This window comes from Galeopterus variegatus, unplaced genomic scaffold (genome assembly GCF_000696425.1).
Source record: "Galeopterus variegatus unplaced genomic scaffold, G_variegatus-3.0.2 Scaffold263, whole genome shotgun sequence".
Classification (NCBI taxonomy): domain Eukaryota; kingdom Metazoa; phylum Chordata; class Mammalia; order Dermoptera; family Cynocephalidae; genus Galeopterus; species Galeopterus variegatus.
In genome coordinates this window covers 136697-153129 of record NW_007726374.1, presented here as the reverse complement: position 1 = coordinate 153129, position 16433 = coordinate 136697, and the positions used below count along the sequence as shown (strand labels likewise).

The 16433-nt window shown below is 34.4% G+C and overlaps 1 protein-coding gene across 2 annotated transcripts in view; it reads left to right on the top strand.

Annotated features, from left to right (window-relative positions):
* The window catches only part of GHR (growth hormone receptor), a 160474-nt gene extending 146506 nt beyond the window's left edge, over nucleotides 1-13968 (top strand). For both annotated transcript variants that reach the window (XM_008566695.1, XM_008566694.1), the window contains exons 6-9: nucleotides 4782-4947; nucleotides 7237-7327; nucleotides 11649-11718; nucleotides 12057-13968. In XM_008566695.1, the coding sequence (XP_008564917.1) occupies nucleotides 4782-4947; nucleotides 7237-7327; nucleotides 11649-11718; nucleotides 12057-13034 (1305 nt within the window). In that variant the 3' untranslated portion in view covers nucleotides 13035-13968. The remainder of the gene's footprint in view (nucleotides 1-4781; nucleotides 4948-7236; nucleotides 7328-11648; nucleotides 11719-12056) is intronic.
* Nucleotides 13969-16433: the final 2465 nt, after the last annotated feature.

Below are 16433 nucleotides of genomic sequence, written 5' to 3'. Positions count from 1 at the left end.
AACTACAAACCACTGCTGAGATAAATTAAAAGGACACAAGAAGATGGAAAGATATCCTATGCTCTTGGATTGGAAGAAACAACATTGTAAAAATGTCCATATTTCCCAAAGCGATATACAAATTTGATGCAATCCCCATCAAAATTCCAATGACATTTTTCTCAGAAATGGAAAGAACTATCCAGACATTTATATGGAATAACAAAAGACCACGCATAGCCACAGCAATGCTGAGCAAAAAAAATAAAGCTGGAGGCATAACACTACCTGACTTTAAACTATACTACAAAGCTAGAATAACCAAAACAGTATGGTACTCGCATAAAAACAGACACACTGATCAATGGAATAGAATAGAGAATCCAGAAATCAACCCATACACCTACAGCCATCTGATCTTTGACAAAGGCACCAAGCCTATACACTGGGGAAGAGACTGCCTCTCCAGCAAATGGTGCTTGGATAATTGGATATCCATATGTAGGAGAATGAAACTAGACCCATACCTCTCACCATATAGTTATTTGTTTTCTTGCTATTGAGTTGTTTGAGCTCCTTATATATTTTGGATATTAACCCTTAACAGATGTATTGTTTGCAGATATTTTCTCCCATTCCATAGACTGTCTCTTCACTTTGTTAAATGTTTCCTTTGCTGTGCAGAAGCTTTTGTTAGATATAATCCCATTTATTCATTTTCCCTTTTGTTGTCTGTGCTTTCAGGGTCATAGTCAAAAAAATCACTGCTTAAACCAATGTCAACAACTTTTTCCCATATCATTATTTCTAGTAGTTTTACCATTTCAGAGCTTGCATTTAAGTCCTTAATCCAGTTTGAGTTAGTTTATGTATATGGTATGAGATAAGGGTCTAATTTCATTTTCCTGCATATGGATACCCAGTTTTCTCAACACCATTTCTTAAAGAGACAATCCTTTCCCCTTTGTGTTCTTGGCATCTTCGTCAAAAATCAATCGACTGTAAATGACTGGATTTATTACTAGGCTCTTTATTCTGTTGCCTTGATCCATATGTCTGTTTTTATGCTGGTACGATGATGTTTTCATTACTATACCTTTGTAGTATATTTTGAAGTCAGGTAATGTGATGCTTCCATACTACCTGTTCTTTTTGCTCAAGATTGCTTTGGCTATTCAGGGTCTTTTGTGTTTCTATATGAGTTTTATGATTGTTTTTCTATTTCTGTGTAAAATATCATTGGAATTTTAATAGGGATTGCATTGAATCTATAGATTGCTCTGGGTAGTGTGAACATTTTAACAATATTAATTCTTTAATTTTGTGAACACAAGATATCTATCCATTTATTTGTGTCCTTTTCAATTTCTCTCATCAATATGTTATAGTTTTCAGTATACAGATTTTTCCTTGGTTAAATTTATTCCTAAGTATTTTATTTTTTAATTTTCTTGTAGCTATCACAAATGGAATTTTTAAAAATTTCTTCTTGGGATAGTTCATTATTAGTGTATAGAAATGCTACTAATTTTTGTTTATTTTACATCCTGGAAATCTACTGAATTTGTCTATTAGTTCTAACAGTTTTTTGGTGGAGTCTCTAGGGCTTTCTACATATGAGGTCATGTTAGCTACAAATAGGGACAATTTAACTTTTCTTTCCAGTGTGGATTTTATTTTTATTTATTTTATTTCTTTCTTTTACCTAATTGCTCTGGCTAGGACTTTCAGTATTATGATGAGTAGAAGTGGCAAGATCAGACACCTTTGTCTTTTTTCTCATCTTAGAGAAAAAGCTTTCAACTTTTTACTGTTCAGTATGATATTAGCTGTGGGTTTGTCATATATGGCCTTTATTGTGTTCAGGTACATTCCTTCTATACCTAAGTTAGTTTTTATCATAAAAGGATGTTGAATTTTATCAAATTCTTTTTATACATCTATTGAGATGATCATATGATTTTGTCCTTCATTCTGTTAATGTGGTGTATCACATTTATAGATTTGTGTGTGTTGAACTATCCTTGCATCCCTGGGATAAATACCATTAATCATGTGAATGGTCCTTTTAATGTGCTATTGAATTCAATTTGCTAGTATATTGTTGAGGATTTTTGCATCTATGTTCATCAGGGATATTGTCTGTAATTTTCTTTTCTTGTAGTGTATTTGTCTTGTTTAGTATCAAGGTAATACTGGCCTCATAAAATAAGTATGGAAGTATCCCCTCTTCTTCAAGTTTTTGGAAGAGTTTGTGAAGGACTGATGTTAATTCTTCTTTAAATATTTGGTGGAATTTAGTAGTGAAGCTATCAAGTCCTTGGCTTTTCTTTGTTGGGGACTTTTTATTACCAATTAAATTTTCTTACTCACTATTGGTCTGTTCAGATTTTCTGTTTCTTCATGATTCACTCTTGGAAGGTTCTATATGTCTTGGAATTTATCCATTTCTTCTAGCTTATCCAATTTGTTGGCATATAATTGTTCATAGTAGTCTCTTATGATCCTTTGTATTTCTGTGGTATCAGTTGTAATGTCTCCTTATTCATTTCTAATTTTATTTATTTGAGCTTTCTCTTATTTTTCTTCATTAACCTAGCTAAAAGTTTGTTGATTTTTTATCTTTAAAAAAAATTGCTGATTTCGTTGATGTTTCCCATTGTTACTTTATTCTTAATTTCATTTATTTCTTCTCTGATCTTAATTATTTTCTTCCTTCTATTAAGATAGGGCTTAGCTTGTTTTTCTTTTTCTAGTTCCTTGAGGTAAAACATTAGGTATTTATTTGGGATGTTTTCTCTTTTTTGATGTAGGTATTTGTTGCTATAAACTTGCCTCTTAGAACTACATTTTTAGTTTTAAGATGTTGTGTTTCCATTTCCATTTGTCTCAAGATGTTTTTATTTCCCTTTTAATAATTTCTTTGACCCATTTGTTGTTCAGGAGGATGTTGTTTTATTTCTGTGTATTTGTGAATTTTCTGAAATTCCTCCTGTTACACACTTATAGTTTCATACCTTCATGGTCAGAAAAAATACTCATTTTTTAATGCTAATGACTGTGTAGTTGCTTACAACTACTTACCTACAAAACCAGGAGCTTTTGGTTTTTTAAAGACTTAAAAATGGCATATAATTATTAGCAATGTCTGGGCTATGTTTTGAGCACCCACTGTATACCTGGTACTGTGCTGAGCTTTGAAAATTAGAGATAATGAGTTTTCTCAGGGAATTTGCAGTGGAATATAGAAGGATGTATGTAGTTAAATTTGAGCAGTGAAATATAATAATAGAAGAAGTGTATTATCTGGCAAGGTGGAGTGGGAAAAGTGCCAGCAAAGACTTAGAATATCGTCTATACTCAATACTCACACTGAGAATTGGATGGGAAATAGGTGTGCCACACAGGCAGGTGGGAGGGTTAAGTATGGTAGGAGAGAAAATTTGAGTTTGGTATGTCTGTTGTGTAGGGTTGAGGGAAGATAAAAGGAGAGCCACTGGTGGAATCATTAATTGCCCCTTTTGTGTTCTGTTATCAGCAAAATCTACAAAGAAATAGCATTGGTAACAGTAAGAGAGAACTTGGGGCTTCAAGAATGGAAAAATAGACTTTTTTAAATATTTCAAGAAAAATAATAAAGTAAGATTAATGATCAGAATCCTGCTTAAAGAAAGCATTTTAGGCATGCAAATATCCCATATATTCAGAGGTTATTTTAAAACACACACACAGTGTCATATACACATGGGAAGAAACATGATATATACACTCTGTGAGTAGAAACTAATGAAGGTGAATGATAAATTAGTTTTGGAAGGTGGAGGCTCAGCTTTTGATTTAAAAAAATTATGAGAATTTTATTTATATGAAACTCCATGCTGTTGAAAAAGTGAGTGTTCCAAGTTTTTTATAAACAGGAACAAGGTGTTCTACCCAAAAATACATGAAAAGCAAATTGAATACCTGTTTGTAAGTATTCGACTAGGAGGAAAACATCATCACTAGTTGGGTCTTTGATAGCAATATGTCTTAAAAGTCTAATAGGCTTACTCTACCCTTCCCTGGGGAGGTAAAGGAATATCCTGAGCTTAAGGGTTGTGAGACCCTGATCATCATCAAAGAACTCCAGTGACTTTTCTTTGCAGATTTTGAATAGTGAACTATCTTAAGATAGCTTTCAGCCTTTTAGAACAAACAGATTAGATATATCATTTCTTCCAATAAAATTATTTGAAAGTTCAATAAAGACAACTGTTATTTTTCTAGGACCATTTCCACTTCTATTATTATGTGAATGACTACCCAGAATTTCCAAAGAACACAGATATGTAACTAGGTTATGGCTATAATTTGTTTTGGTGTGGAAATATGTTTGTTTGTTTGTTTGTTTTCTTTTCTTACATCTTTCTCCTTACAAAACAGTAATATTCTGGATATGTAGGCAAAATATCTGTAGTCTTCTTCATAGTTCTGCCTTCATAATAATTCTTTTATGCTTTAATCTTAGTAGAATATTTAACAGCCTAATGCAAAGACATAGCTGCATTTCTTTAAGTAAGTCTATCACATCTTTGGATTATACTAAAATAAATTTAAGGGCTGTGATGCATTTGACAAAATAATCCTTTACGTAATTATTTGCCTCAATCTTCCTTTAAATGGCAAATTCACACAGTGCATTTTAAAATGTTACCCACTTTGTAGAAATTCATTCTGAAAACAAATGGAGGAATATCTATAGAGTTTACTGCATTGAGTTGTTGACTCTCCAGCCAATAATCTTTTATATTTTGTCTTGAAAGATGGCCCCTTTATTGTCAACGTCAGTTCCAGTGTACTCTTTGAAACTGGATAAAGAATATGAAGTGCGTTTGAGATCCAGACAACGAAACTCTGAAAAATATGGCGAGTTCAGTGAGGTGCTCTCTGTAACACTTCCTCAAATGATCCCATTTGCATGTGAAGAAGGTAAAAATAAAATAAAGTAAAAGATTAAAATAGCAGCTAACAAGGCTTTTGTGATAGGAAAGTTGATACATCCCCTTCACTGTTAGCATGTTGTCTACATCAAAATATATTAACATCAAAGATAAGGGTAAGAGACCTAAGCTCATTATCTATGACAGGTATTATCCATTGCACGAGCAGGAGGATCTAGTTTCCAAATTATTTAATTCAAGAAAAGTCCTGGTGTAGGTGAAAGTTTAGAGAGGGGAATATGGTGGTTATCTCTGGATAGTGGAATTTCACATGATTCTTTTCTTTATATGTTTATATATTTCTAAATTTTCTACAATGAGTTTGTTTTGAACTTATAGTCAGAAAAACAAAACGTTTTTCTAATGCCTAGAAAAGAAAGTCTGTGTCCGTATGGGTGGAAGTACAAGTGGCATCTAAGAGAAAATCTAATATTGAGTCAGTAGCATAGGTAGTGAGTGGCAGGTGCTCATTGGTTTAGAAAGTAGAGGTGTGGCTTTTACCTAGAGGAAGGCCTAATAAGTAGTGTGCTAGTCATGCTCAAAGGAGATGTGAACATCTGAAGACCTGATATAGAAGAACCACGAAAATGCTTAAAGTTTTTAAAAATGAGACCTGTGGCCGGCCCGGTGGTGCACTGGAGAGTGCACCGCTTGAGAGCGTGGAGGCGCTCCCGCCAAGGGTTCAGATCCCATGTGGAGACCAGTTCCCGCTCACTGGCTGAGCGCGGTGCGGGCGCAACACCGAGGGTTGCAATCCCATTACCGGTCAGTAAAAAAAAAGACAAAAAGGAAAAAAAAAATGAGACCTGTGAATTCACAGTAAAAGAATTAAAACTTTTAGATACAGATATAAAGAATGCTGATTAATAATGGGTACTAACAAAATAAATAAATAAAAAGTAAATAATAACAATAAAAATGATGAGTAGTAAGTGTATAATATTATCACTCTCAAATGGAAATTTGCTATAACCCATCTCCAGTGAACACAGGTTTACAGGGCCATGTGAGGAGCTGTGGTTTGTTAATGAAACAATCACAAGCTACAGAGAAATTATATTTCTGCATCTACTGTACAGGTAGAATCTCATATGCTAAATATCACTGAAATAAAAAACTCTTTAGTACTATTTTTTCTAAATTGTACTTTTTCTAAATTGATATAATACAATTCTAGTTTTAAAAGTACAATTGCCACATGCCCTTTAGTCTTAGTGTGGTGGCATTTCATTTGCTTAGCATGGATTTTTTTTTTTAACTAGCTTCTCCTTCCATGTTAAAACAAACAAAAAAAAAGAAGCTCTAGCTTTATCTTATGTTCCTGAATATGTCATTGATGTGAAATTATAGATACCACAAGATACAAAATGTCATTCTTTCCCCCACTAATTCTTTAAAATACCCATCATGTCTCCCTGGGGGAATTGAATAACTTATAAAATAAGGAAAGAATATTACTGCATAAAAGCCTATTATTAATAAAGTAACGAAGTAAATTCAACCATTTATTAAAACATGGTTAGTCTCTGCCACTTTGGTAAGAACACTGAGAACCAACTGCAAGGTAACTGCAAGGCACTTACATTCTTAAGGAGTGAAACAGAAGTTTTATATACAAATTTTCCCAAGTCTGCTACAAACTACTGTATAATAAAATCTGAAGATGGGAGCCTCAGTAGTGATCTTTCTGTCAAAAAATTTATTTGTTTCTTTACATTTTTGTATTTTATATTATATATTTATATTTGTGTATATTTAAAACTGTGAAATATATGTCCTGCATGTCTAAGAAGTTTCTGTCATGATTTATGAACAAAAACTCTGTCCTCATTTTTTTGATACATTCTCAATGTGGAGGCTAAAAAATATCACCACATTTAAACAACAAAAGAGGAACCAAGCGGGTATTATTAAGTTGGTGTGCCAATAAAGCAATACCTTTTTCCTAGAACTGAAAACTTTGATGATATTCCCTGGACACATAAGATGATTAAGGCAGTTTGTTTAATTTTTTTAAAAAGATGTGTTTTAACTGTGTGCCAATTATTTTGAAATGTTTTTCTATGTGAAAGGATTTGCAAAGTGGACAGAGTTGTTCTTAGAACAGAAAATATTCCTAAGGCATTGCAATCTGTTTCAGTAGCTATCAAGAGAAATCACTGTCTTGACTACATGAATACAAATTAGGAAATATTTTTATGTGAAAATGGGAAGTGAAATGTAAACTTGGCTTCAACTGTTCTCAATTCTGTGAGTGAAATATTCTTATGTGTTTCAGATTCCCAGTTTCCATGGTTCTTAATTATCATCTTTGGAATATTTGGGCTCACAGTGATGCTATTTGTATTCATATTTTCTAAACAGCAAAGGTAGGTGTGAAGTAGTCTTCTTTGATATGTTTTTTCAGGTTGTTTCAATTTCCATGTGTGTTTCCATTTGTCATTTGATATTTTCTTTTGCAAATTATGAGTAGAAATTTTCATTAACCCCATAAACCTTCATCTCCAGTTATACATATAACAACTATATAAAACTCAATCTGTTGTGTTCATCATAGAGAACATACAGGTTTAGATTCTAATTGGGAAGTTGTGTAGGACATTCACAGACTTAGGCTAGTGTCTATGCACACCTTGTGATATGAAACTTCCATCTAAGAGCCACCTGTTCCTTTCAAGTTCTTAACAAGTTGACCCATTCCTTCCAGTACCCCAAGGTATCACTGAGCCCATAACTAAGTCTGATGCAGACTTTATGTACAGGCAAATTTAAGTGGCAAACTAAAGCTACCTAAATAATTGAATCTAGTAAAACCTTTATAGACTTCATATGACTGTGATTTTAATTAAATTTTTGTTTCTTTTAAATTATTTGGATATTTTTGATTTTGTGTTTCACCTGCATTTGCAAACACAATTAAAATTATAATTTTGAAGATATTTCATTCGGCCTTCTCTTCGAGTCAAAATACTTGGTTCCCATTATTATTCTGCCACTGCTGTTTGATCTTGTTTTTGTCCTTTAATCTCTCTCTGCCTCCATATTCTTGTGGATAATATGAGGTGATGGGTTATATGGCCCTTAAATTTCCCTTGAGCCATGACATGCTATCATTCTATTTGTCTTCCTAAAAGAAACTCAGTACCCCCTACAGTAAATTTCTTTATACAAAATACAGAAAGATGATTGGTACAGATTGCCAGTTTCTTACATTTTGGGTATTTTTAAAGTCCTGTGGGTTAATCTTGCTCCTTCTTCTAGAATTGGGGTAACACTCCCAGGTTTCCTGGAACTCTCCTGGTTTTAGTACTGAAAATCCTGTGCCCCAGGAAATCCCTCAGTTCCAGGCAACCGAGATGATTGGTCACTCTACTTAGAATTGAAAACAAGTTCTCCAGTTGAAGCTAAATGGCATCTAAAATCAAAATGGGATCTATGTGGATGTATTGAAAAAGCTTTTGTTTTTTAAGGTAGTATATAGCATTTGTAAACTTCAAAATATAAATGTATTAGAAAGATGAATTCTTGGAATGCTAGAGTTCTAAGGTGTCAAGCATGCTAAATGTCTCCAACTGAATGCAGAAAGAGTTATTTTTGGTTAGGGTTTCATGTCCAATTTTATAATGTACTCCACCAAGAAAGCAAAATTCACCCTGTAGAATTTCATTTTTTACCTAACTTTCTAGCAACATTTCTACTTTACCAAAATAACTACAGTATTATAAATCAGGACAACACAGTTTTCAATTATTTGGGGGAAAATAATTAAATAAATGTATTTTTAGGATTTTAATTAATTTATGTATTTAAGTAATGCCAACAACAAAAAAGCCAAATTATTCTGTTATTAATTTGAGTTCATTGATCTGTATAGTTGGTGGGCTAATTTATAATATAACTGCAGTAGATAAGTTCACTATGTATATAAAGTAATTCACTCTTAACATTAGCTGTCAATTTTGTGTCATTGTGAAGGCCAAGTAAATTTGTTACATTGTTTAATTATATTAGCTAACAATATTTAGAAAAAAAATCATCCTCTCCACAAATAAGGTTTCAAAGAAAATATCTTAACCTTTATCTAAAAGAGTGTTTTCTGTGAATAATGAAATTCTTAATTATAATGCTGGATCAAAATTATCAAATTGAAACATTGATTTGAAATCTTTATTATACTCCCAAATTTACTAAATTTAGTTTTTTGTAGAAAAGAGTTAATTTTTTTCTTTCATTTGCCCATAAAACATTTATTACCTAAATTCACATGTTCTATTAAAGAAGGAAATAGTAGAAAATAGTTGTCAGCAGGTATAGAAAGAATGTGTCATTCCAGCAATTAAATTGATACTCCAAAGAATGAAGTGTTTATGTCAGTCTTTCCCTGAAACCTAGAGTTGAAAACGGCTTCATGTCCTACATATCTTTGAAGTTTTGAGTCTACAATTCATTATCCAAGCCACTTCACTCTGTCTTAACCCAGATAATTAAGTCAACTCTAGCAAAATTTATAGTGTATTTTGTATTTAAATAAAATGATAGCAAAGTCACAAACATAGTTTCAAGCCAGGTAATCTTTACTCTCTACTCCTTCCCATGATATGACCCACCCAGACTTTGAGCTGTTACTAATTGAGGAAAGGCATAATTGAATCAGCATAAAAACAGAAGTTGCAAACTGACAGCCAAATTCAGACTGAAGATCCATGTTTATTTTATTTTATTTTGTTTTAATTTTGGAGTAATGAAATAGAGTTTTCACATAAAAAAAAATACAGATTTCTGGGTTATCTTTAAAAACTGAAAGATCTAGTGAAAATGGACTGATATTCCTGCCTGGCAGCATGTACTGACATGGAAATCCAGCTGTCCCATTTGGGAAGGGTATACATTCTCCACTTTGCCACCTTCCTCATTCTACCTAATGATATTGCAACTGGCCTGCTTCATTCATTTGCATGACCTGTGGTTTGGACACTTAATGTTTTAGGGACTGCCATTGTGGCATAAGGTCACCACAAATCCTAGAAAACCACTAACATGCCTATATGCATTATCTTCTTCAGAAAGGAGAGCCACACATCACAAAGTCAAACATTAGCCACTGGGGAATTTTTGCTTCCTGTAATTAGAGTTATGTCACATCTCTTTACATTTTGGGGAATTTGAAATGTCCATTTGGAGATGCAGATCCAAATAACACATCAGCATGAGAGGCAAAGAGCCTGGGTTTTGGAGTCAAGTACTCTGAGTTTGAGCCCCAGCTGTGCCAACTATTAGTGCATGATTCAAACATGTTGTCTAATTCTCCAAATCTTTGCACAAATGTAGTTGTGTCTCCCTGGTAGTTGTAAGGATTCAGAGAAATGGTTATTGCAGGGGTCAACAAACTTGTCTTATAAAGATTCAGATAGTACATTTTTAGCCTTTTTGAGCCTTACTGCCTGTCACCACTACTCAACTGCCACTGTGGCATGAAAGCAGCCATAGACAATCAATATACAAATGAGTGAATGTGGTTATATCCCAATAAAACTTCACCTACAAAAACAGGTAGCGGGCCAGATTTGGCCTGCAGGCCATAATTTGCCAACCCATAGTTTAATGCACGGTGTCTGGTTTATCAGAAGCATCAGAAAATGATAGCAGTTATTTATTTCTATATTGGCTGTTAATCAGTAACAATAAGTTTTAATATATGCCCCACTGAGTAAGCATAGTGGAGGCTACTCAAAACAACTTACAAAATGCAGTTTGGCTTATTCCTTGGATTAGGTAAAATGGCAGGTGGGATATATTCAGAAAATGTGTTTCTAATTAAATAGACTATCCACTCACACTGAGAGGAACATCCAAAAATCAGGTTACCACCCCTGCCCGACAGTGGCATCTCTGAACATTTAAGAGTATATTTAACAATAAAATGAGTTGGTTGCAATGGATAATCTTTGAGCTACAGTGTTTAAGACATAAACTTCAGTTACACTATTAACAAAATATATAAATGATTTATTCAAATTTATTCAATAAATGTTTATTGAGTTTCTTCCATGTGCCAGCAATTGTGCTAAGTGCTGGAGATTCAACAAGGCACAAGACAGGCAGGATAGACACTGAAATGAATTAGGATCAAAAAATAATTTAAATATTTGGAACAGAAACTGTAAGTGCATCACAGAATTGTGTATATAAATCCATACTGATTAGTTAGAGATAGTTCAAATTTAGTCTGTACCATCTGAAATGAACCCCTGCAGTAACACCATGGTTTATAAAATTATCTTAGATAATTTTATAATTAATATGAACTGTGTGATGCTAACTTATCCCAGTGCACCCTTTTTCAAGGATGCAGATAATTTTGGCTCCGTATGGCTTGGCTCTTTTTCTTTTCTCTGCAAATTACTGATGAGATGTACATTAAGATTACCTTACTTATAACTAACATGGAAATTGGCTTCAGACGGAATTAAATTTCTCACTCTCAAATACTAAATTTGAATGTCAATTAAAAGAGCATTAAAGAAAAAAGATTATAGGAAAACCACATTTTATTTAAATAGGCTATAGATGAGGGCTTTTTTTTTGTTTTGGGGTTTTTTTCTTTCTTCTAGAGTTTTTCTTTATTATCTCTGAAATTAGAGAATGTATAACTTTTAAGATACATCAAACCAAATTTTATTTGTTTTCAAGGATTAAGATGCTGATTTTGCCCCCAGTTCCAGTTCCAAAGATTAAAGGAATTGATCCAGATCTCCTCAAGGTAATTAACAAATCTATCTAAACTGTAGATAGCACTAATTAAGTGACATCTAAAAAATACTGTCACAGGTGGAGAGTTTTTTGCAAGCTATATGTATTACATTTGATTTTTTTGTACCCTATCTTCTGGAGAAGATTTTTTTTAATTATGAAAAATGTTTTAATTATGAAAATTTCATAGGTATTTAAAAGTTCTGCATTAATTTATTTTTTGTTGTTACATGTTTTTGTTACTATTGTTTTTATTTGTAACCATCATTAGTCTTGGAAAGTTATTTGCTAAAGTACTTAATTATTTTGAGTTTCTTTTCATAGATCTTTATTTTCTTTGTTTCCTAGGAAGGAAAATTAGAGGAAGTGAACACAATCTTAGCCATTCATGATAACTATAAACCTGAATTCCACAACGATGACTCTTGGGTTGAATTTATTGAGCTAGATATTGATGACCCTGATGAAAAGCCTGAAGGATCAGATACAGACAGACTTCTAAGCAATGACCATCAGAAATCACTTAATATCCTTGGGGCAAAGGACGATGACTCTGGTCGTACCAGCTGTTATGAACCTGACATTCTGGAGACTGATTTCAATGTCAGTGACATATGTGACGGTACCGCAGAGGTTGCTCGGCCACAGAGGTTAAAAGGGGAAGCAGATCTCTTGTGCCTTGACCAGAAGAATAAAAATAACTCACGTTCTCATGATGCTTCCGCTGCTACTCATCAGCCTAGTGTTATCCTAGCAATGGAAAGCAAACCACAACCATTTCTCACTGATGGAACTGAGTCAACTCATCACACTGCCCATGCCCAGCCAAGCAATCCAAGTTCACTGGCAAACATGGACTTTTATGCCCAAGTAAGTGACATCACACCAGCAGGGAGTGTGGTCCTTTCCCCGGGCCAAAAGAATAAGGCAGGGATATCCCAGTGCAACATGCATCCAGAAGTGGTCTCACTCTGCCAAGCAAAATTCATCATGGACAACGCCTACTTCTGCGAGGCAGATGCCAAAAAGTGCATCACTGTGGCTCCTCACATGGAAGTTGAATCACATGTAGAGCCAAGCTTTAAGCAGGAGGACATTTACATCACCACGGAAAGCCTTACCACTACTGCTGGGAGGGCTGGGACAGCAGAGCACGTTCTGAGTTCTGAGATGCCTGTCCCAGACTACACCTCTATTCATATAGTACAATCTCCACAGGGCCTGGTACTCAACGCAACTGCCTTACCCTTGCCTTTGCCTGACAAAGAGTTTCTGTCATCATGTGGCTATGTGAGCACAGACCACCTGAACAAAATCATGCCGTAGCCTTTCTTTGATTTCCCAAGAGCTACATATTTAATGGCAAAGAATTAGCTGGGGCATGAATGCTTAAACCAAAACAATGTCTAAACTTTTTGGGGGTGGGAGTGGGGATTGGAGGGTGGGGTGAGGATTCTAAATGCCTTTTCCTGAAATGTTGAAACATGATATTAAGAAGAAAAAATGAGAAGAATGTTTAATCAGATAGAAATTCCTGTTGTGAATTGTAAATATTTTTAAAGAATTGTCTCAAAGACTATTTAGTGGCAGTGATTGTCTTGTTATTGTGGGTGTTAATTTTGTGACAGTAAGCTTTGAATGGCTATGTTTTTAATGTATAGTAAATCATGCTTTTTGAAAAAGCAAAAAATCAGGTGGATTTGCAGTTCAGGAAAATTGAATGCAAATCATAGCACAGGCTAACTTTTTTCTTTTTTAAATAATTGGGAACTAAAACTATAGGTAAGAAGGCAAAAATACTTTGGATATATAAAACATTTATTTTGACATAAAATTGATAAAGATATTTTTAATAATGTAGACTTCAAGCATGGCTATTTTATATTACACTACACACTGTGTACTGTAGTTCATGATGACCCATATGAGGAATGCAGCAACTACAGTCTAAAACTGGTTTAATGCTTTGACCAATGTACCTAAAGAAAAACAAACAAGTTAGTTTTTTACAGTCCCTTTTTATACCTCTCCAAACTCCTTAAACAATTCTAAAATGATTGTAGTAAACTACATTATTGGAACTTACTCATTTTACCCGAAATTTTAAACAGATATTTGTTAATTTAGAAAACTTTAAAATGTTTGCACAAATCAGCTTACCATGAGCAAAAAAAAAAAAAAAAAACCCTTTCTTTACCAAATTTTGGTTCATGCCAGATAGCTACATGCTAACGGATGTGGAAATAACAGCTGGTTCATACTGACCAGCATGCTAAAGTGCTGCAGTTGCAGGAGTGAGTTCTTTAGTGCACACAGATCATGAGAGATAAGCTATATAACCTCCGCAGCAGTATCTCTTCAAATACATCTTGGTTTTAGTTACCAAAGAGAGGAATAAGGTACAAGAAGTATTTTGTAAATTAAAGCAGATTGAATGAAATTAACCAGATAAAAGGAACAAAAAGTTCAAGAAATAGTTTTTTCTTTCGCAGCTAAAAGCCAGACACCGACTCATTATTTATGGTAACAGGGACAAANAAAAAAAAAAAAAAAAACCCTTTCTTTACCAAATTTTGGTTCATGCCAGATAGCTACATGCTAACGGATGTGGAAATAACAGCTGGTTCATATTGACCAGCATGCTAAAGTGCTGCAGTTGCAGGAGTGAGTTCTTTAGTGCACACAGATCATGAGAGATAAGCTATATAACCTCCGCAGCAGTATCTCTTCAAATACATCTTGGTTTTAGTTACCAAAGAGAGGAATAAGGTACAAGAAGTATTTTGTAAATTAAAGCAGATTGAATGAAATTAACCAGATAAAAGGAACAAAAAGTTCAAGAAATAGTTTTTTCTTTCACAGCTAAAAGCCAGACACCGACTCATTATTTATGGTAACAGGGACAAAAGAAATAAGGTTTCAATCCCCACAGGTAGTACTCAAAATTACTTAAGCCAATAGCAGAAACTTTCTTTCCCACTAAATCTTTTATAGAATTTATTTAAAATGTTAAAGGAAGTTTCATCATTTTTTATTTCCCCTATGAGTAGATTGGCCTCAAAGTAGGTAGTAGGTAGTAGGTAGTCAGAAGAAAAAGAAGAGACCTGAGTAATTTATAAATTATTTTTCAATCCCTTAATAACCTAAGTGTTATTCTTAGGAGCTTTGGGATAGCTCCCTAAAAAGTTTATGAAAGAGAAAAATCTCATCTCACTGAAGAATACTTCTCATTTTAAGTATTTTAAGCTTAAAACTTTAAAGTTAGCTTTAACTTAAACAGTATTTGCCATTTAGCTCAGACCTTTGTAGGAAGCAAGCTTAACGGTTGGTAATGTTAAATTCTCTCTTTCTTGCAGGAAGGACAATAAAAAGCTAGAATTGGGTGTTTCAAGTACAACATGTTACTTTGTAATAGATGTTTAATAGATTTTCTGCTACTTTGCTGCTATGGTTTTCTCCAAGAGCTACATAATTTAGTTTCATATAAAATATCATCAGTGTAGAACCTAATTCAACTTAAAACTGTGTGTTCGGAAGATCTTACTATTTCACAATAGGCTGACAACATTTCTATAGCCAAAAAAATAGCTAAATACCTCAAATCAGTCTCAGAATGTCATTTTGGTACTTTGCTGGCCACACAAGCCATTATTCACTAGTATGACTGGTTGTGTCCTGGAGTTTATATTTAACTTTCTTTATGTCTGTGGATTTTTTCCTTCAAAGTTTAATAAATTTATTTTCTTGGATTTCTGATGGTGTGCTTCTATTGTCAAACACCCACATGAAAAGCATGCTAAACCAGACTGTACACTGTGAGTTTTCCACATTGTAAGGGGAGATTAGCACAATTGCTAAGGGGAGCTTAAGCACACCAGCAATGGTGTGGAGCTGTGTGTTACGTGCTGCAATATACAGAGATAGAGGAGACAGCTCAAAAATGTCCTGCTGGCTTGTCTGCACTGTGGCCTCTCCTGAGGCTGCAACTCCCCATGAACGGGGCTCAGACAGCCATGTTTTAGATGTGTCCTAGAAGTCGAGTGACAAGGGTATGGATCAAGTAGGGGAAAGGAGAAAGTGGTGCTTCAGCATTGTCTTTAGCCTTCATTTCTAGCTTGAGCATGTTGCCTGGATAGCGGAAAAGCAGATCTCCTCTACCATTCATGCAGTGGCACAACTCAGTTTGTCAGACTAGCTAATTGTCCTCATGGGAAGCTGATAATATGTCAGGCCTGGGAGGGAGGCCAGTGGGGTAGGTTGTGTAGGAGCTTGAGCAAGCAGTAAAACCAGCAAGCACAGATCCCTATGCCAGGAGGCAGGTGCCAGGCAGTAGCTACCGAATCACAGGCTCTTGTGCAGACACTGGGTCCTGAGATGTGGGCGTCTGGGGATGACATTGATAAGCCCACTGAACAATTATTTATTGTTTCAGCAAGCCAAATGCAAACTGCCCCACTTTTCATAATACTCAAGAGTTACATTCATTACAGAAAAGGAAAAAAAAAAGTCCCCACCTGCTGTCTTCAGCCCTTTAGGCAGCCATTACCCTAGAAAAACCATGGAGTGAAGCCTCAGGGCTTCTTTATTTGGAAACATGATTTGGAAAATTATATCCCTTCTTTCACCAGGATATTGGAACATATACTGCCCTACATTCTTCTGAGTAGACTGGGACTAAGTGTGATCTGTGGTCATCTGATGAATGTTTGGTTGAGCCTAAGAAGA